This window comes from Anopheles funestus, chromosome 3RL (assembly GCF_943734845.2).
Source record: "Anopheles funestus chromosome 3RL, idAnoFuneDA-416_04, whole genome shotgun sequence".
Lineage (NCBI taxonomy): Eukaryota > Metazoa > Arthropoda > Insecta > Diptera > Culicidae > Anopheles > Anopheles funestus.
Genome location: NC_064599.1, coordinates 54,800,376 through 54,821,559, shown reverse-complemented (window position 1 = coordinate 54,821,559; position 21,184 = coordinate 54,800,376). Strand labels below are relative to the sequence as shown.

At 41.3% G+C, this 21,184-nt stretch overlaps 2 protein-coding genes across 6 annotated transcripts in view; both read right to left on the bottom strand.

The window, feature by feature from the left end:
• LOC125767980 (histone-lysine N-methyltransferase SETD1B-like) overlaps nt 1-18,517 on the bottom strand; it is a 31,178-nt gene extending 12,661 nt beyond the window's left edge. The window contains exons 1-2 of one of the 5 annotated variants that reach the window (XM_049435046.1): nt 18,198-18,517; nt 17,917-18,065 (exon numbers count right to left, since the gene is read on the bottom strand). The gene's annotated coding sequence lies outside the window, so the exon portion shown is untranslated. Of the gene's footprint in view, nt 1-8,973; nt 9,222-9,293; nt 9,596-10,864; nt 11,102-17,916; nt 18,107-18,197 lie in introns of those variants that run through there. The other 4 variants (XM_049435043.1, XM_049435042.1, XM_049435045.1 and 1 more) reach the window with 4 other exon arrangements.
• Nucleotides 18,518-19,013: 496 nt separating this feature from the next.
• LOC125767991 (40S ribosomal protein SA) lies at nt 19,014-20,802 on the bottom strand. Its single transcript, XM_049435063.1, has 3 exons — nt 20,733-20,802; nt 20,069-20,316; nt 19,014-19,826 (listed from the first exon to the last, which is right to left on the bottom strand). The coding sequence occupies exons 2-3, from the start codon at nt 20,285-20,287 to the stop codon at nt 19,185-19,187; spliced, it is 861 nt and encodes a 286-aa protein (XP_049291020.1). The 5' UTR covers nt 20,288-20,316; nt 20,733-20,802; the 3' UTR covers nt 19,014-19,184.
• Between the last annotated feature and the right edge of the window lie 382 nt (nt 20,803-21,184).

Below are 21,184 nucleotides of genomic sequence, written 5' to 3'. Positions count from 1 at the left end.
ACCGAATGAATGTAATTGCTGAAAATCGCACTTCAAAAACGCAACCTTCAAATTATTCCACCATCAAAGCCGCGCGCGTTTAATTCTATCGGCACACACCTGAGCTGGAAAGTATCTAATTCGTGAAGCATGCGAAAAGTGAAGTGTGTAACAGAAAAAAAACACACCTCAAGATCATGATTGAGTGATAGCAAAACATAAAACTTCACCACACCACAGGTGTCCACACTGGAGCGGTGAAATCTTGCCTCCGAGCAACGAATCGGCAATCAAAGAAGTGTTTCGCATGGTGGCGAGGGCGATAGGACTTTCTCTGCCACTCTCTGGACCGAAGTGGGCGAAATCTTCGGATGAAGCTGTGGTAAAAACGCCACCACACACAAAATGGAAGCCGATCTTGAGGCATAGATCGTTATGCTAAAAAGCAAAACCCCCATGATTCTGTTGTCTAGCTAAACTACCTTACAACCTAAAAAGCATCGTTCAAAGGTCTCTTTCTCCTTATCTTCTGCTGTTTGAGGGATTCTTTCCATATTTATGGTCATTTTTTTCCAACAAAAAGCCCCAATTTGACACACATTTTGATCATTGGAACAAGGAAAGTGATTGAAACAACAACAAAACCCGGACTTTTCACTCTCCAATTGTAGATAGAATCGATTGAGAAAACAAAAGATTGAGGAAAAACACTTGACACCCATTTCCCAATTGCTCTTGACGCGTTGGGAGGGCTACTTAAGGGCCTCAGTAATCGAAAACGCATCTCTAAGGAAAACAACTTAACAACGCATCGTTTAACCTGCCAAAGTACCGACGAGACCTAGTTTTGCTTATCCCCATCCATTACTCCACACAGCACAAGTTTCCCCCCCCCCCCCCCCCCCCTTTCAGCTTGTTTTCCCTTCACGCAATAGCCGCACCCTTCAATATATTCGGTTAAGGTCGCATGCACGATGCGCATCAATAAACGTGCGAATGAAACTGATATCATGTATACTGCACAGCCTTCTGCAAACCATTGAATGAATAGTCTTAGTCCCCCGCCCCTCCTTTTCACCACTGAGCACTGAGGGTCACGTGCCGACAAAGCGATACCGCCAAAAGAAGTCACGAACGTGCACATTGGAAAAGTGAGAAAAATCAATGTTTGACTTTTCCACCACAAACACAACACCGAGTTCTCGCTGTATGAAGGGCCGACATAATTTGTGCTTCGTTTGTGTTTTTTTCTGTTCAATTTTTTGGCGCACTTAATAAACTATACTGAGGCACCATACTGCACGTACGTTTGCGCAATGAATTCTTCATCGCGGCATGTCCGGTGAGTCGGCGACTGCTTCTAACCGCTACTCCTCAAGGTACGATTTAATGCGAACCACGTTCCGATCGAACGGAGAAATAACTGGAGCTACGTCTTCGTTGACCACAGCAAGCAATTTTTAACAACGCAATAAATATTCTAAGCTCGCACGCCACCAAAACCGATGGTCATCATAAGTCGAATTAGGTTCAGAAAGAACTGCTCTGCATAAGCCGTGTTTTTTGTGAGTATTTTGTTTGGTGATTCAAATCGTTGCTATAAGTCTTTGTCAAACTAATTTAGAAGTTTAAAAAGGAAGCAAAAACAAAAAAACATGCATACTTTTAAAGTACAAAAAGAAAAACGTAAAATCCTTATTTCGAATAAAGATTAAAACAAAAGATTTCAACGAGCGGGAAAGCGAGGAAATCTGTGATTTGTTTTAAGCTATTCGTTAATACAATCTAGAGATCAATTAAAATAATTGCTTCATTCTTATCCATAAGAGAATGAAAATTTCACCTCGTTCCTATTGTATTGTGAGAAATTGATATTTGACAAAAGTCAAAGACCTTCTTATCTACCCAACCGCCAGGAAATGAGTTGTTTGTTGTGTGAGAATTTTTAATTTCCAAATCAAATGCAACATTTCTGTCTCATTAGGAAGATAATAGTTCTGTAGCATTACTCTCAAACGGAAGATCTAATTCAGTTGTCCATTTCTATTCTATTTCATTCGCTATACCGTTCTACATGGCAAATATTTTTACTGAAGAAAAAAAAAACATGCTTTTATCTTCCCAGAATGCAACCGAATAGAATGATATTTTCATTATGTTTTTTGTTTTTTTGGCGTGAGAAAAATGTATACTAAACGGTATACCCTCAAAGGAAAACACACGATTGTCCGGCCTTTTGTTTTTGGTTCACCGTTTACGAAGAGATATGCTTCACTACGGGACAGCAAGCGACGAACCTTTACGTTCGAGAACCTTGATACTATTGTTGGCTGGTAGCACTGGCACCTGTACGGTTGTCACGTGCGACATCGTCCACCGAGACACCGAGGTCCCAGGTCGACAAGCATAAAAAGCAGGGTTAACTGTTTGTTTTTCAATTGACATTGCGTCAATCGATTCCCAGCACTGAGCATTGAGCAGACGACAGAAGACAGAAACATAATTATTAAACAAAGCACACCTCTGCTACTATTTCCCCGGGGGTTTTACAGTGGGGAAGGTTACCCAGTTTTGTGCAAGTGTCGCAAAACCCTTCTTCATGAAACTATCCACAGCCCACTCAAGTCGCATCGCTGAATCACTAAGCAATGTTGGCGTTGATCTTGGCCTACAAATTTATTGCTCTCTTAGAAGGCAACAAAAAAAAACAAAATAAACACTCCACCATGCTCAATGACCCTTTGCATTAATTCCAGCACCAAATGCGCTACGAGCGCGTCAGCTTCTTTTTTATTTCAAACGCTCATTGCGTCAAGAAAGATGCAATTTGTCATCGTATTGTGTGTGTGTGTCTTGTTTTACTTTTAAACTCTTAAACCCAGTAGCTAAAGATACCGTGAAGCAGTGTAAAGCACCCTGCACGAAGTAGTTATTCCAGAGGAGAATCCTCCCCAAGTGGGAATAAGCAAATTTGCACAAGTCATTTACGCGCCTTGCCACCGTGGCATCGAGTTGCTCGAGTGGAAAAATGGTGAAAACAAAGATTCATTCACAGCGCAAGCGAACAGTTAACAAAGCAAACCTTCACGAAGTAGTTGTTTGAGACAACACAATCAAGATGATTCAACTTCTACCACACACAGTAAACGATCGTTTGCGGTAACAAAGTGATAAAAAAGTTACACCTTTCCTTTCTGCATGTCAACCCTGGTGGTGACATTGGTCGGAAGCGGGAAAGCTTTTTTCCGTTGCTAATTGTGGCACATTTTGCGTGTTAGAAAAGCATAACAAACAAAGCAATTGCATGGTGGTTTATCGTCGTTGCATAGAAGGGGAAGAAAAGTTTGCATATTCTCACGTATGCCAAACCCAAGGTGATCGATATATTAACGGAAACTTTTAACACGTTATAGTCTGACTTTTGGGTCTGTATTTACTGTTACGACATTATTTTCACAATATTTTAAACATGTCACTACGATCACAACGAACACACTTTGACGCACAGCTCATATGTGGGTTCGTCGCTTACCGCCACATGAACTCTTCTCAGTTTCTTCTCCCCATAATGACCCTTGCGCAAAAATACGAAATAAAACACAAAAACGGTGAACAAGAAACGGAAAGCCGATTTCATTTCCGGTCGCAAATGTAACCCTCCGGACATGCTACACAAACGACGCAGTCTCATCACTTTTCCTGACTTCCGTTCGTTCCAACGTGTTCGTCTTATTTAGCTGCTACCAAAGCTGCTGCCGGTGAGAGGGTATTTTGAACTTTAACTTTCCTTCCCTTTACACTTAGACACAAACACACACACCGACTAAAAGCATCTAGAGGGCATCCTGCTTTTCACCTCTTTTTTTTCCCTACCTCGTGTGGCGTGGGTTTATGGTTTGCGTGTGAAAATGCTTCGAGGCCCACCGTTGAGCACCGCATCCGTCAATCGCGCAAAACGATCGGCTTTTTCACCGGTCAATGGGGCGTCCGTTACGTTTCGTAGCTTATTAGCTAGGGCTCGTGAGCGATTGGTGCGACCCCTTCCGGGATGAACACAACGGCGTTTTTTTGTTAAGGTAAATTAATTCCTACACAGCAAAATAATTTTGTCTAGCTGGTTGAAATGAAAGAATTTCAGCCGCTTTTCCATGGGGGTTGGGTGAACGTTAAAATCATGTTGTGCACATGAAGACAGATTTCATTCACCGATGATCGTGCATCTTGGTTGAAATTTTCTGAACGACTCTCCAAGAGATACTTTTGACAGAGAGCAATAGAAACGAATGTGCATGTATGAGGCTGCGACACGCAAAGGTAAACCTCGCTTAAGCGGCGCTTATCACGCGAATAATGCTCATGACTGAAGATGGGTAGAAATCCTTTAATAGAAAATCCTTCATTACACGCTCCAGGCCATCACGAACGCACGAAAGCTTGCGACGCGAGCCCAGTAGAAAAGAAAGGTACATTTTCCCACACCTACCTACACTAAAATACGCCTTTCTCGAAGGTGTGTAGTGTCGTCTGTACTTTGAAGCAGATGATTTAGAGAGGAAATCTTTATCATGTAACATTCATGACTTCTGAGGGCTTGAAAAATGTGAAGAAAAGATTAAAATCAACCCAAAACTGTAGATCAAATTGACCGTAAATTAGCTTTTCTTTCCTTACTGAGATTGTAGTTTGCCTTAAGCATATCTTATCTCACATTCTATGACAGTTAAATGGAAAACATCATTCATAATTAAGTGTACATAAAAAAATAATTAAGTAGACAGAGAAATCCAACACCGAACGGCCGAAAATGCTCCAAATAAATCATCCAATTTATTAAAACACAAAAAACAAAACAAATGACTTCACTTGACCGCTTCTATCCAAGGGGGTGGTAATAAAAAAAAGCCTGCTCTAACCCATCCCTACAGTGATAGTAGCGAAAGCTCACCGAAAACGAATGAAACATCATAAATTAGATTTAAAGAAGCAAAAACACCCATCACAGCACTTGCCAAGATGGCGCTACGGCGCATCCCGGATTGGCAGAACGGGAAATAAACGTTGCTTCTGCTTTGTTCAGTTTTCCTTTGCGACGGTTTTGCGAAAGTGTGAAAATTTCTCACCCGAAAGTCTCTAGCCGTACCACTTAAAACGTCAAATTACAGATCCTACCGGGAGTGATCCGTATCTCGCACTGAACGAACGTTTACTGCCCCACAATAAAGTGATTATTTAGTGTAAATGCCAGACCCGGGTTATAGCGGAGATTGGCATGTATTATGTAAACTGCCGGAAGCTAATTATTGCCTAATGCAAATTAATTACCTCCAGTTTCGCAGAAGAGAGATTGAAGAAGATCACTTGTTGTTGTAAAAAAAAGAAAGATCACTTAAAAGATTATTGATTGCTAGGTAAAGTTAACAAACTTTTGTTACGTTTTTAACTGAAACATGCATAAAATTAGAAACATAAAACATCCATAAAAAAATCAATATTACATAAGCAATTTCGGCGAATGTTACGATCGCTGCCACGATGGAGAACACCCAACCGGTTTGCCATTTCTTGGACATCAAAGAATATAATACCACTGTTATCACTGTTACGCCGTTGCAATAAAGTTTTATAGCGCTTCCATAACTGGTCACTTGCCACCAACAAAAACAGTCTACGGCACCCTATCCGAACGATGACTTCCTTCCAAACGAATTAATCTACACAACACGTACGAGGAGCCACTGCGCAAAAGCGCATCCATCAAGCCAATGCATCCCACAAGTAAGGTGTCAGTATTACGCAGAGTTGAAGAAGAAAACGGGTCATCACCAATACGTGGTGTGCACCTTTCCATTGCACATTATCGCTTCCTCCGTACGGTTCGAAGAACGGAAGTGGCAGAAAGTGTTTCTTTCATCGGGTTACCTTAACGCGACTCGTAATAACATTAACTTTTTCCCTGCCATTTTCTGCCATCCAGCTCATCCAATCCAATCATGATTCTCGTGGTGCAGCATGCTGGTGTTTCGCGTGTGTGATTGCCATTTTTGTACCCAACCCAACCCAACATTGTTTTTTTCTCTCTGGAGACTTTATATGAAACGAAAGATTTAAACGCATGCAAGCGACGAACCCGAGTGCGAGCGCACCCGTGTAATTCTGAGCGAGATCGAGATCACGCTACTTGCGAGTGGCGGATTTTGCGTGTAGAAAAGTTTACTTAACCTTTACAGTTGCCTTCGAGCAGGCAGCTTGATCTCTATACAGCTGATACGTGATCGCGTGCGGCACTAGAGTTTGCGATTTACGAAACGGGATTACATGTTGTAGTGAGCTGATGATTAATTACCGGTCTGATTGTGATTCTTTCGGTATCTTGTGCCGAAGTCAATTGTGCAGACGACACGCAAACCATCCATTCGATGATCTCAAGCATACGCCTTCCAAAAACCCCCCATTCGATCATCCCACTGAATTCGTGTTGACGATCGCGATCGATGAGGTGGATGATACATCCTAATTATGCAAACGCCCAAACTGCTGTCAACACGATTGTTAGTTCGCATCCGCACACACACAGGAAAAAAGCCTCCCTCAGCCAGAAGAATATTAACGTTAGGTACTATTTTGTCTCCCGCAAGGTCACTCAGCTACTCGACCTAGGAAGATGATCATCTTCGGCCGGTAAATAGAAGCTTGTAGTAAAAATAAATAAAACCACGTAGGATGTTTGCTATTACGACACGGCACGAGGTGTTCGTGCTGGGACTAACCTTCCGTAACGTTTTTTGCACGAAGGAAGATCTTTACCATTACGTAAGCTTCATACACGATCCCAGGCTGGCATGGGAAGATTGATGGGTAATGCTATCAGCATAAGCAATCTAAGTGTGGATAAAAAATATTAATCTACCGGGAGAAAGTTGAACCGAAGCTTACGTTATGGCTTAGTTTGGAAAGAGGTTTATAATTATGATGTACATATTTTGAAGCAATCTTCACCGATGCTTGATGCATCATCATCACCCAATCGAGCACAGAGATCTAAGACTTGCCCACTTATTAACTGCTTACCGCGTCGCGTGTGTCATCGTTTTGGGTGACTTCGGTTAAACTTTTCCAATCAAGCTGATTCAATCGATGACGGTAAATTAATCGTCAAATTTATTTTCTCCACTCGAACCCAAAAAGGGGAAGTATTTTGGCATTGTTTCAATCGGAGAAGAACCCAGCTGGGAAAGGTGATCGTTAGAGGAGCCTTGAAACTTTTCTTTTAAAAAACCGGTGTTTGTGTTTACGGGATTTATATTCCCTTTCCGAACCGACTGGAACCGGTTCGAGTTCCGAAAACGAAACCGAATCCCATCGTACCGTACACCAACGAAAGCCTTTGCAGACACATCAATACATAAAATAGTAAAACAAAAAATACATAAATAAAGCTCACCCCCCGGAAAGAAAGCGTGCGCGAGGAAACGCAGCCAAAGTGTGGGGCCAGTTTTAACCGCCCGATTCACAACCCAACGATGTTCTACGGGAGCTTGTTTTCATCGAAAATATCTACTCCCGTGTCCGGACCGTGCGGCAAATCAGTGAAAGTGACGCCCGCAAGATTGCATTTCGTTTGCGTTGCGTTTGTGGCATGAAATGAAAGGAAATTCCGTCCCGATATCGCGCAGAAACCCCCCAAAACCAGGGGCGCAGATTCGTGCAGAGGAAAAAAGGCCCATCCATGAAAAATTATTTATCACTGTAAGGCCCTACCTAGCATGGGAAATCTGATAGCAAACAATGGGCGAAAGGAGCAGCTGTCCGGCAGGTGTCGGCATAAATTAGACATTTCGCTTTTGCGTGCTCTGTTGGACCGTTGCCACCGTAGGTGATGTTGGTTTTTTTATTTAAAGGCAGAATGATAAAGACAGTTTCCCTTTTTTCGAGCCCCTGGAGAAAGGTCCACAAAAAGGCAACCGAAAAAATAGAAAACACTACGACAATAACCGCGTTATTGGTACCAAAAAGGTTGATCGAAGAGAAACAAAAGGCCACTAAGTGGAAGTTTTTGTGGATTTTTTTTGTTTTTAGTTTTGTAGTGGAATGAAGGGCTTAATGGGAAAATCGAAAAATTTATTAGTTCTGGGTTTTTTTTCTTTACACCACAATGGTCAGGCACACTTTGCCATAGTTTCTAAAATCTGGTGCCCAAAATTATTATTGGAACCAATTCGTTTGACCATGCGGTTGAAGGTGAGTGAATCGGAATGAATTTTCCGTTTTTTTTATAGTGGATTGTTTTTTTTTTCTTGGTGCTATAATAAAACCTAATGATATTAAGATCAAGCATAAATCACTCACAGAACTAAACCTTCAGCCATTTCAAGATCAAGCAGAATGTAAATTGATTTAATGCAAAACATAATCATCGTTGTTTCATTTTTTTCAAGCACACAATGAGATCCCTTAAAGTAATAGCATGTGGAATAAAGTTGCCATACGGCCATCATGACATTACCTAACATCGCTTCTCCACCTTCAGGCAAACAGAAGCCTTGATATAGAATTGACAGGTCAAAAGCGATTACCATCAGTAACTTCAATCACGGAAAGGCCTTGTAAAAACGTTGTTAACTTGTCTTCCATACAACCTGTACTCAGAATTCATCAAATATTGAACCTGATTTTGTCCCTCGAACCATCAACAGGTGATCACAGAGCCCATTAGATCGTTGATCGCACTGATCGTTAGAACTAGCAAGTGGTTTAAAGCTAAAGAAACAAATCCAGCAAGTATATATGGACAAGTTTGGTAAGGAAATTCGATACTTTAAATTAAATGTGGTAGGAAATTGAAAAACAAGTTTATCGTACGGAACCGGCTCACGCTCACAAAAATGTTACTCACTCAAGCGTGAAAATTATGTACGATCTTATCTTTGTTTTCAATGTCAAATGTTTACCTTATAGCCGTATTCATTCTTAGGAAAAGTTTAGTCGAATATTTACCTTGATGTGGGGTTTCGATTTCTATTTTCCTCCAATCCCACACTACACCAATCTCACATTCTTAACGGCACTAATGTTGATGCTCAGTAAACACTTTTCCTTTAACACACTTAAGATGATATATCTTGCTTTTACATTTAACTTTTCCACACAACTCACAGCAAAAGAAAACGTCACTTTTCGTCACAACACGCCCATCTTACGTGTGTCGACAAATAATGATCTGAAAATGAATCTAAAAAGCAAAACTAAAGACCAACCACCGACCAACAACCGATGGGAATGGCTAATTTAATACACAATCGATCGAATACACCCACGAGCACCATTCACTTTTCCAACGGCCATCATCACGCACCGGACCAAACATTAAGGGTGGTAGTGTGTTATTTATCGCTGCCATCTTCACAACACCGGTACGCCTTTTAAATGCTATCTTTCTTTAATGATAATGCGTTCACGTGTTTATCGCTTCTCCGTGCGCAGTGCGTTTGATGGCATAGTTGTTTAATCGTAGATATTCTGTCAAATCGCGCAACCAATGAAACGCCCTGCGCGTGTAGAGATATGAAAATTACATCGAGAGAGAGAGAGAGAGAGAGAGAACAAAATACGGTTCACTATCAACAAATGCTGTACCGTAGCCACTGATACCGATACGCACGAAAATTGCCCCCAAAAAGTAAACTGATTGGCAGCAAAAGAAAATGCTTCGTTGTTGGTTATGGGGTACATACACACACACACTGGGGGGGGGGGGGGTGTTTGAAAATTGATTGACCTGCGTTAACGCAAACAATAACGCAATGCGCAAGATGAGTGGGCGGAAAATGCGCACACCCGGCATCGGTGCGATGGAAAATGCGAGCAAAACAGTTCACGGCGAAACATGGCGCACCGGGCCATCAACATCGGTACACAGATACCAGAAAAATAAGCTTTCGGCTTGTTCGATTCAGCATCAGACTCCCCAAAAAAAAAAAAAAACACTCCCGCCGATAGACTGCTGTTGTCCGTGTTGTTTGTTGGTTGCTTTTTGTGGCGGTTTTTCCCCCTTACTCGTACAGCACCCCCATATGTGCCATTTTTCACGGGTGTAAAACGAATTTTCTGGCTCCCCCGAACACACACACACACACTGCGACCGGTCACGGTTTTGAAGTGAACGGTGTTTTTTTTTGTTCGTTTCGCTTCTTCTTTCGTTACTCGTACATTGTTGTTCAATCAAACTGAACCACCTTTAACCACGAGCACACCGTGTCAGACCACCGTTCACCGACCGGCCGAAACTTACAAATTCTGTTTTACTTGTTTGCCACAATAAACCTCTCTTCGTGCTTTTTCACGTTTATTTCTTGTCTTTTTTTTTCTTCTGTTTGTTGCGGAATCTTCTGTAAGGCGCTTAGATAGCAACAGGAATAAAAAATAAATAAAGCCATGCTTCACGCTCTGTTACATACGCGCCATACTCGGCCCGAATCCAATCGAACGCACTACGGACAACAGCAAAAACAGTCCCAAAAATTCGAATGGAAAATGCTTCACGCTATTGACGGTCGTTGACATGGGTATTGTTTTGCCTGCGCTTTTGGCAAGTTCCTCAATTTTAAGGTTATATGGCACGACAGTTTTTTATCGTCATAAATTATAAATTTGATTGCATGCCCGAGGAACGTTGGTTAAAATACTTCTCCACACAGTTCACCAACACTTTACGCGTTTGATCTTTCTTCCACAATATTTCCCCGCGACTGCTCTTATTTGTGAGCACTCTTCCAAATTTCTTCCGACGCAAACGTTTTCCACAAAAAATAAAATACAAAAACAAACGCACACTTAAAGCTTAGATCAAGCTGATAAACCATACAAAACTAAACACTTTTCGTCGTACCCTTTCTGATGCTTTTTTTCTCTTGTGGCGCGATCTTCGCCCGACTGCTGTTTCTTACGACGAACAATCGTGCAAATGCACGTGTGTGTCTGCACGCGTTCGAATCTAGTGACAAACAGGCAGAACTGTTTGCTGCTTGCGAGCAGTGAAGTGGTTGCCCGTAAGCCAACCCCCCGAACGTGGTAAGGCTGGAGTAAGAAAAGTCGGACACTGAAGAGTACAAATGGAGAGGGAAACAAACCACCGACCGGCACACTAGTCGGACCGAAGTGTTACGAATGGCCGTTGTTCGATGGAAGGGAGCTTTCGCTAGGAATAAAATGGAACTTTTTCACCATGGAAGATTTAGTGTTTTTTGTTTAAACTTTTAACTTACAATGAATAAGAATAATTATTGAATTAAGCGATTAAAAAGTTCGACAAAAGATAAATCATGTTACAGCAAGTCTACTTTTGTACATTATCGATCATACAGTTTTGGTAGAAGTTGAATAAGTTTTGCATTGCATTTAAGTATTTTTATCAGGTTTCAACATCTAAAAATTCAAAGATGGAATCTACCGTTTGCTATCATTGTTAAAGAGACCACAAAAGGAAAAGGAAAAACTTCGTGTTGTGTTTGTGTACGAGGATTTTTTAGAAAATCTAAGTTATCTAAATACGTCCATTGTCCTAGTTTGAGTTACCCCTGTAGCAAGGACTGACTATCCGACTACGTGGTAAAAATAAGCTTAATAAGCCAATAAGAAATAAGAAATGTCCGTCATGACCTTAAAGGTCTTTAAGCCAAGGAGAGAGAGACAAGCTAGACAAGAACGAGAGCTTTTATAATTTTTTTTTTTTTTAATTTTTAAAGTATGATCAGAATAATCTTGTGATTATTGAAGATTTAAACTATTATACATTTTAAATTGGTTGGGAGACGAACCGTAAAAGGACACCTTTTAAAATCACATTTTTATTGTAGAATTTATTTGCAAAATAAAAACAAAACATCAGGACATACAAAATAGTACTTTTAATTATTTTTTTCAAGTCAACTACTCTGTTTACACCCAACTCGGTACGGCTAGTGTACCGTATAGTGCATCGAGCTTTCCCACCCGAACGAATGAACACACACACCCCACCGGCAAATGAACACTCAGTTGACCCGAAGAGCTGGCAACTCCCGCTACACGAGAATGCGTTCGATCTCATGCTTCGGATGATGGTGCTTTCTTTTAACATCGGACAAGCCATTTTCGGCCTAGCAAACGTGCGTGCGCCGGCAGAATTTGCAGCAGAATATGCCGATCGGTCGGTAACTAAATCTGTAGAATTCATACCACGATCAAATCACGAACGATCGGAATCAAAACAAATCGTAAACAATTAGCTGGTACGCCGAGCACGGGGTGTCACTATTTTTTGGCTGATGAAGTTAAACTTGCTTTGCGCAATGATAGCTTTTCACAATGCTGTAGTTTATATGCAACAAACAAACAAAAAACGGTCGATTTTTTTTCTTTATTTTGTGGTGTTTTAACAAAAACATCCCTCTCACTTTATGTTGTTATTTTCTTAATCTTTTGTGTACCTCAACGTTTTTTTTCCGTTGTTCTAGCCCTGCATAAGTGAGTTTTTTTGTTTTATATGTTGCTAAAGGTAAATATGTGACCTAAAAATTTATTCGATTTTATTTCATTATTTTGAAATAGATCATTAAAAAAGAGCTTTTGGGCCATTATGAAAAAAAGTATACAACTTAATGATTTTCAAACAGTTGAATTTAAAAAGTAACTCATAAGCAGACACTCTCTTTGGCACCTGTTTTGTATTCGAAATTGTGCTGGTAAAAATATAACAGCATTCTCGAATAAACGATCGAACAAATAAACATAAATTTCCACACAAAGCTACAGTGTTTGCACTTAATTCTTGTTGAAAAAAAAAATTGGCTTCTCTTTTTCGGTCTTCGCTCGTTGTCCATTATTCAAAGCCCCACAGCACACCAACCCGTGCACAGACGCATCAATTTGTGCTCTCGATAAATTTTCATTCCATAACCACAACGCTTTCCAGCAGTGGAGAAAGATCGCCCCCCCGACCGGGGTGGATTCGCTCGGCAACCGTTATTGAATATATTCAAAAAGTGAAATAAAATCCTCTGAGCGTAATAAAAACCACTCATGTAGCTCACGCCTGCAGTACCGGTACGGGGCACAGTATGATTATGTGCGTGCGTTTTCTTTAACTTGAGAAAAAATGAGACAAATGAACACATTGCTTTGGCGCTTATCAGTGGGCATTAAACACTACAACAGCAACAAAAAACAAAAAAGCCGACGCAACACAACGGTCTGAACAGTTTTAACCATTTCAACCCACAACACTTATGTTGGGCCGGATCGTACAGATCGAAGCAAATTTATGCTACCGAAAGCCATAGGCTTTCGCTTGCTTTCTTTTGAGCTTTTCCACAACCGCGCGCGAAGTGTTTTCGAGTGACTGAAGGAAAGAGCGACGTCAGTAATAGAATTCAAGGGGCTCCAATCGTGACGATGTTTGGTTACGGTGTCTGCCTGCAATCGTAGTGACGATGATGATGATCGGATGAAAAGGGCATCCGGAAGCAGGTCAACGGCAAACATCAGTCCACCAGAGAAAAAAGGAAGCAATGCGTAGCGATGTGTCCGTCGAAGTTGCGCACATTAAATCGGTAGCTGTCCGTTGCGTTGTAAAGTGCGTTTTACAACGAAGTAAACATCGTTATGTTGAGAAAGACGTAACAAAGCTTTTGAACTCACTCGCGCAACTGGAAGTACTGGAATATTTAACGCGATTTAAACATAATCAAAAAATGGCAGGAAACATTTAAAAAAAGGAACCCGAAGAGATGACTACAACAGCCACCAGATCAATCTTCTAAAGCATTATCGTTTCGTCGGCGCCCAGGGTGCGGTGCTTTGCCCTAAAGCTTTTAGGACTTATTAAAAAACTATCAAGCCACAGAAGTACCGAACTCACCTTACCCTTTCTTTTCCAAGCGCCAACATAAACTCTCCTGATCGCATCATCAAACCGCTAAGGTAAAAGCCTTGCCGATCTTATCCAATTGTGAGGCACGCTCTCTCATAACAATCCTCCATCACGAAAAAAAAAACGGTCAAAAAAGCAGAAGGCCGTTGGTCGTTGTGCAATCGGAATCCTTCACGCACTCATGTGCTATCAAATTTCAATACACTCATTAAAGTCGCTACAGGCACGCGGAGAGGAATGTGACCTGCCGTGACCGTCCTTGGCTTGGCTGGGACGGTTAGAGGTTAGGAGCCCCCGGTGGCGATAAAACCTCCCGTGCGCGCATTTGAGTTGGATAATCGAATGCATATTGCTGGAAATGCATGCTTAAAGCAGGTGTGGTCGAATGGTTTTCAGATAAGCATTCATGATAAAAACTCACCATAATTCGGTAATAATAAGCAAACACCCAAAAAGAAACAAAAAAAAATCTACAAAAGGTTCGTCGCTTCACTGGCTGTTGAACTCTTTCCATTTTGCGTTGAAAACAAGTGACAGTCTTTTTGGTCGTTTTTTTTTCTTTGTTTACTTTCCGTTCAGCTTTGTTTGAACATTTAACTGCCAGTCGCAAAAATTAAGCATTCGTTTCCGCATTCTTGGCCAGGTGTGCAATGGTGCGTGCGTTTCGTATTTTTCATATTTTAGCACAATTTGTCTTGCCAAGTGCGCAAGAGTCACGATGCACGTGGAAAAGAACATTCGAATTTTAATGACGTTGTGAGTTTTTAGCATTTCGCAAAAAAACAACGCACCCAGGAGCTGAGCTATAAAGAAAGGTTCAACAAGTGTATGGATGAATCTTCTCCGTAAACAGTGCGTAACAACGCATTTCATAAAGCTCTTATACTTACCTTTCCTGCACAGACCTTTTTCGAGGTCACATATGGGATCATACAAAATTTCCTCCATCTTCGGCAGCTTCGAATTTCATTAATCCGATCGAACCGTTCAACCAAACACGGGCCCCCATACCTCGTGAGAAATTCAACAACAAACGGAACTGCTCCTTTTTTTTGGGGTAATAAAACACCATCGAGCACTCTTTTTTGCCACCGAAAAAAAAGAGTGTTTTTATGATCCACATGTGTCGATAAAGTTCATTCATCGTTCCAAACATCAATCTTCGTCAATATTTAATACACCAATCGAACATAAAGCGTAAAAGCGACGACTCCACAGGAAGGTGAACTCCACCTTGCCCGTGGTTTAAATTGTTTGCTGCTGCGTATTTGAATTTTAATTTGAGGTCACTAATTTGTTGAAATGGGTGGTTCGATCATTTAATGTGACCCCGATGTGCGATGGGTAAAGGATACAATGGCACGTCCATAGTAAAAAATAAATGCTTCCTAAAAATGAAACAACATTTTTCCCAATATTAGCCATTAGTCGAAATTTATTCGGGTTTTTTTCTCTGTTTTCTATTGGGTGTTTTGGTGCATTTTGTGGCTACTCGTTGATTGTCTGAATTCGTATAAAAAAGGAAACCTTTAATGTTCCTTTGCTCGCGACAACCTTTAAAGCTGATTCAAATTTTAAAGTAATCTACTTTTAAGGTGATTAATTTATTCGCAAACTTGTACATCACTTTCAATCTTTTTGAATTGCCTATATCCTTCCACGAAACTTTAGCACGTTAAATTTCGTCAGGGACGACCAATCTATCTTAAAACGACTCAATTTAAAGAAACAACAACAAAACGAGAAACGATTTTTCTTCTTCAATGCAAAATTCGTCAATGTTGTTTTGCTGCTAACTGCTTTCGCCCAGCCAAGGCAGACAACGGACATTCATCTCTGCACATGGGCCAACATTCGCCAAACAACCGGACATGGGCGCAATTAATGACGCCCGGCACGATAATTACCTGCAAAAGAAAATCCAATTTACGCTGTCACGAAAAGGGCACTCTCTTCCCTCTCTCTCTCCCTGTCTTTCTCTTTGTCGGAATAGGAAGAATCGAAAGTACGAAAAGTTAAGACAAAAAATTTAACAACACACAAGGCCAAACATAATCACCATACCTATACAACCCGATCGACAACCTGCCCTGCCTGTCCTCTAATGTTGGTTGTCGCTAATAGTTAGCCCAACCACCAACCGATGGACCGATCGTCGATCAACGCACGTGTAGCGAAAACTTCACCGCCCATTTAACACCCATTTGGCGATGTGTAAATGGAAAGGTAACGCTTCCTTTTTGATTTGCTTCAAACCTGACGGGCATAATGAGCTTGTATTTTGGGCAGACGAACGGGAAAATCAATAACCTCATCCCAGGCCGATCGTGGCCACAAAAAAAAAGACTTTTTTGAGTGCATTGGCAAGACTTTCCAACAGGAAGTTACCACGAGCGCATTAGTCATGCTCGATTACGTGTTAATTAACAATGGATGGAAGTGTTTTGAATTAGGTTTTGTTTACGATTAGCTATGAATGTTTAAAAAAAAATATGTTCTGTGGCGTACTGTGCTGAGTCGTACCGGAATAGCCCGTCTGAGTTACTAATACACAACAACTAGCAAAAAACATGTAAAAAGAACGATATAGGATATCGAATATAACTAGAAGAATAATTTAAAAATTATTTTATCTAATTTATTGTTATAAATAATATTTTATAATTCGTTTGATGGAGCGTTTCGAATGATGTACGCATGACCGTTCATTGATGAGCTATTAATCATTAATAGTAAAATGACACATTGGACGGATTTTAAATCCCCGTTGTTTGCTATGGAAAGCAAGTAAATCCCTGCTAGAATTTAATAGAATATAATTTAATCCTCACTTGCTTGCTTTAGTCGTTATGATGACGTTCTTTTCGATACAGTTTTGTATTGTTCGTTCTACAGAGGAATAACTTCGATATACTGTTTGATTATCAACTTGGAAATTCTCTACCTGCAACAACGTTTCCCTTGTTATCTATTCCCAATCCTAAACCATCGGCCAACTTCTCAAACTCATGTACAATTGGTCCTCCAATGGAGAAATATTTTGGTGGCATTTAAATTTTCTCGTTTATGCGAAAAACTCGTACTAAGGTGGATATTTTTTTGGCACAGATGTTGAAGAAGTCTTCCGAAAATTTGGAAGTTTTAAGATTGATACAATATATTTGGACGATCGAGAAAATATTTTAGACGACGTAGAACAATTGGAAGCGGCCCGATGGTGTTCAACACGACAGGATGGAATTTCAAATCCCATCCGGTCTGTCCCCTCGTAACAAGGACTGACTATTCGGTTACGTGCTAAAAAAAAGTCTAGTATGCAGATAGGCGGATTTTCCTATAAGCGTACGTTCGCATGACTTCTTCGTGACCAATGCAAAATAAACCTCCCTGATTTAAGTTTATCGACAGAGCGACCATGTTTAATTTTCGGGCTCCAACTACCATTCCGCATAGGGCCTCCGAGAAGCTTTATCTGCCACTGCCAGAAATGGCCGGCATAAGCTTAGAGGTCGTAAAGCTAAGAGAGAAAGAAAACATTTGAAACATCCAGCAACGGAAGTTGAATAACAAATCGAAACATGCATCTAAAGAGACATTTCTGATACTGTTGCAATTTTAGAATGTTTTGTCTTAAGAAATTGAGATATCGTTTGCGATTGTGGTAGAAGAAATCCTACGAATTGTTCCATGATTAATGACGCCAAGATCAGCAGCAAGATCAGGTTCTTTGTACAGATTTTGTCACAATCGCGATCGCATATCGTTGGCAGATTTGGTTTCTTTTTATTTCTGGCTGTTCGGGGTGAGCTATACGGCTTATTTTACATCGTTTTTGGAAGACTCAAGAAAATACATTTTTTAAAACTTAAATTATTCTTCAGGGTATTTTTTTCTGCTGACTCAGTATTAAATTAATTAACTAAAATGACAATGATCAATGCAGCATTTATGTATACACCTGTCTTATGCGAGATATTTATCCTGAAACACCTCCAATGATTGCCCATCATAGCAAACAAGGTCAAACATACCTGAGATGCACCTCGCTCGTGCTAATACAGCTTCTGCTTTAGCCTTTTTTTCCACATCTGTGCCAAAGATTTCACTAATCGCTGCAGATAGTTGTCACAAGTATAGTTCGGTGTTGCTTCAGCCTCCACTACGAAACCTTTTTTCACGCCTGCATATTTAAGAAAGGAAACACATTATTAAACACTCCGTGAGACCCAACAAGAAACCCTAAACACAACACAATACAAAAGCACCAGAAGAAAATTTTACAAAATCACATAATTTCGCGCATTTCTATCACCTTGCTCGGTTGTGGCCACTGTGAACACTCGTCTTCTCGGCCGCATTGGGCAAAAGGCTGGCAACGTCCGATTCAGTCTAGCCGTGTAACTTCTTTTCACCGCGATCGGCATCTTTCAGGCAGCACTTTTTCAAACACTTTCAAACACACCACAGAGTGGGACCGTTGCGGCACACCATCGTTGTTGTCGAAATGTTTCGAACCTAATGAGCCACAAGCTACCGAGAACCGTTGCCAGGCAAACCGTGACACCACGAGAACAGTCTGCTACGTTTGCATTCTAATGCGAACCAAACAAGCGGGACAAACTTCGTTGTCCAAAAACTGAACCACTCGCCATCAAATGTTCTCCCCTCACGGAAACATATGGGGCAGCAGTCTGGTTCATTTCTGTTTTTTTTTTGTGTGTGTTTGTAATAAACCAATCGCTATTCAGTTACGCATCAGCGAACACCGTGCGTAAGCAGTGCTGTTTTACTTTTTGCAAACTATTTTGAATTATGACGCTTAAAGCGATGAAACGGTTTGCTGCCGATTGTAGCAATAAAAGCCATCGGTAGTATCCTGTGTACGTCTATGACACCTTTGCAATGATCCAGCTCCGGCACAATGCACGCTTGAGAATCAAACAACTGGAAGTAGCTTTAATTTCCTTATCACACAAATACATTAATCACTTATATGCTTTTTAGAAGCTTTCTAAAAAAAAATGACAAACGGAAAGAAACTAGGCGTCTACATTCTTTCTTGAGACTGCTTAACGTTAAGAATTTTCGGACATCGAGAACCATTAAGAAAATGATCTTGCTAAAATGCTTTTCATGTTTTCACAGGAAGTGTGAAGCCGTAACGACTTCGCCGTTTATTTCACTCTTCCTATTGGACAACCTACATCATCGAGCAGACAAAAGCCATTCCATCATGACAAGGGTATCATTTCCGATGGCCGGAATTATCTTCTCGATTGCGGTCGCTCTTCATCGCAGCTTAGAATCCGGCGCCACCCCATGACGCGGCACCAGGAGCAGCCGGTGCGGTATCATCCTCGTTCCAGTCATCGTTAGCGCCTCCAGCAGTCAATGGTTTCATTGCCTGTGGCATGACGAGAGTGGACTGGGTGACATCTTCGCCCCAGGTGGCAGGTTCCTCAGCCACGACAGTCTCATCCGGAAGATCCTTGACGACCGGTGCGGCAGCCTCAATGGCAGCCTGCTCCTTCTCAGCCTCTTCCGGATCGCGGAAGAAGAACAGATCGGGCATGATTTCCCAACGGTCGTGGGTAATCTTGCCACGCAGACGCAGCACCTCACGGGCCAGCAGCCACCACATCAGACCGATCGAATGCGTCGACTTGGTGTTGCACGGGATGGCAATATCGACGAACTTGACCGGCGAATCGGTGTTGCAGAACGCAATGACCGGAATGTTGACGTAGGATGCCTCCATCACGGGCTGATGATCGGTCAGCGGATCGGTGACGATCAGTAGACGCGGCTCACGGAATGCGCTCTGGACCTGGTTAGTGAATGCACCGGGCGTGAAGCGTCCGGCAATCGGGGTTGCCTCGGTGTAGTGAGCGTACTTCAGCACGGCACGCTGACCATACGGACGAGAGGAGATGGCATAAACCTACGGACAGTAGCGATGGAAGAATAATTGGTTTGATTATTTAAGAATTAACAAAAAATTAAAATGTGCCCCTTAACGTGCACCGATGCTGACATCATTGTGTTGTCCAACATCAGTAGTGGTAAGGGTTTTCAATTACTTATGATCTACTGGTCATACTTGGCCAAGACATCATGACAGATTTAACCTCGGCTATGAAAGACCAGATACCGGAATAATTTGAGAAGTCCACTTATGCCTACCTCTCCCGGGTACTCGATGCTGGCAATGCAGCGAGCGGCCAGCAGCAACTTCTCGTACGTGCGGCCCAGATTGATGATGTGCACACCATCCGAGCGACGCTTGTACACGTATTGCTCCATCTGGAAGTTCACCGAGGTGCTTCCGATGTGGGTTGTCGCGGCCAACATCTTGGTGACATCGTCCTCCTTCAGGGACAGAATATCTAGATTTCCCGACATCGTTCCGTTAATTAAGAGCAACGGTTAACCTGCAATGGAGAGAACATTCGCGGGTGGTAAGTAAGTGAGGTTATGTTGAATACGTGTTAACCGGGACTACAGACGAACAGCAATTGTATCTTCTACAACAATCGAATATGGTCAATGTTACGCTAGGATAAATATTAACAGCCAGTTAAACGCTACCTAACTCTATACGAATTGGCCATGCTCTTGTTAACTGTTGGAAAACAACATGTAAGCATCGCGCCTGCCAGCAGCCGCGATCTGGCACGTGGATACACAAAAACAAGAAAGAAGAGCGCATTTTTCTAATGTAAGATGCATTATTCATTAAATTAACACTTCCGGTCGATTAACTACTCGTCCACCATTAATTTATGACTCGGTATTACGGGAAAATCACCGAATTTTTAACCAAAATTGAGGAGCAACAAAAACTTACGTAGTGAATGCCACAGGGATTTAATTGAAAGAGAATCCATCGAGCAGCTGTGCGTGGTTCAGATTTGTCGAATCGAGCACTTTTGACAAATGAAGTGCTCGAAAATGTAAGATGTATAGAAAAAAAATTACAGTCGAGTCCATTATGGGCTTTGGAGTTTTTAATACCTATATTAATAAACAAAATACATCGTTATCAAAATTTCGCGCCAACCAGATAATTGTAAAAAATACAACAAAGAAAAAAAAATACTTTATTAAAAAAAAACTGTGAATTTTGTATCGCAATTGAAAAGGCCTTTTCGGGATCGTTGCTGTCATGCAGTAACCTTGTGGGTGAACAAAACTGGATACTGAAAAAATATTTTAAAATTCGTTTATACAAATCAGATAATAAACAGTTTCCAATTCCATTTTCCGATGGGCGAAAACAATTACCTAAATACTTACTTA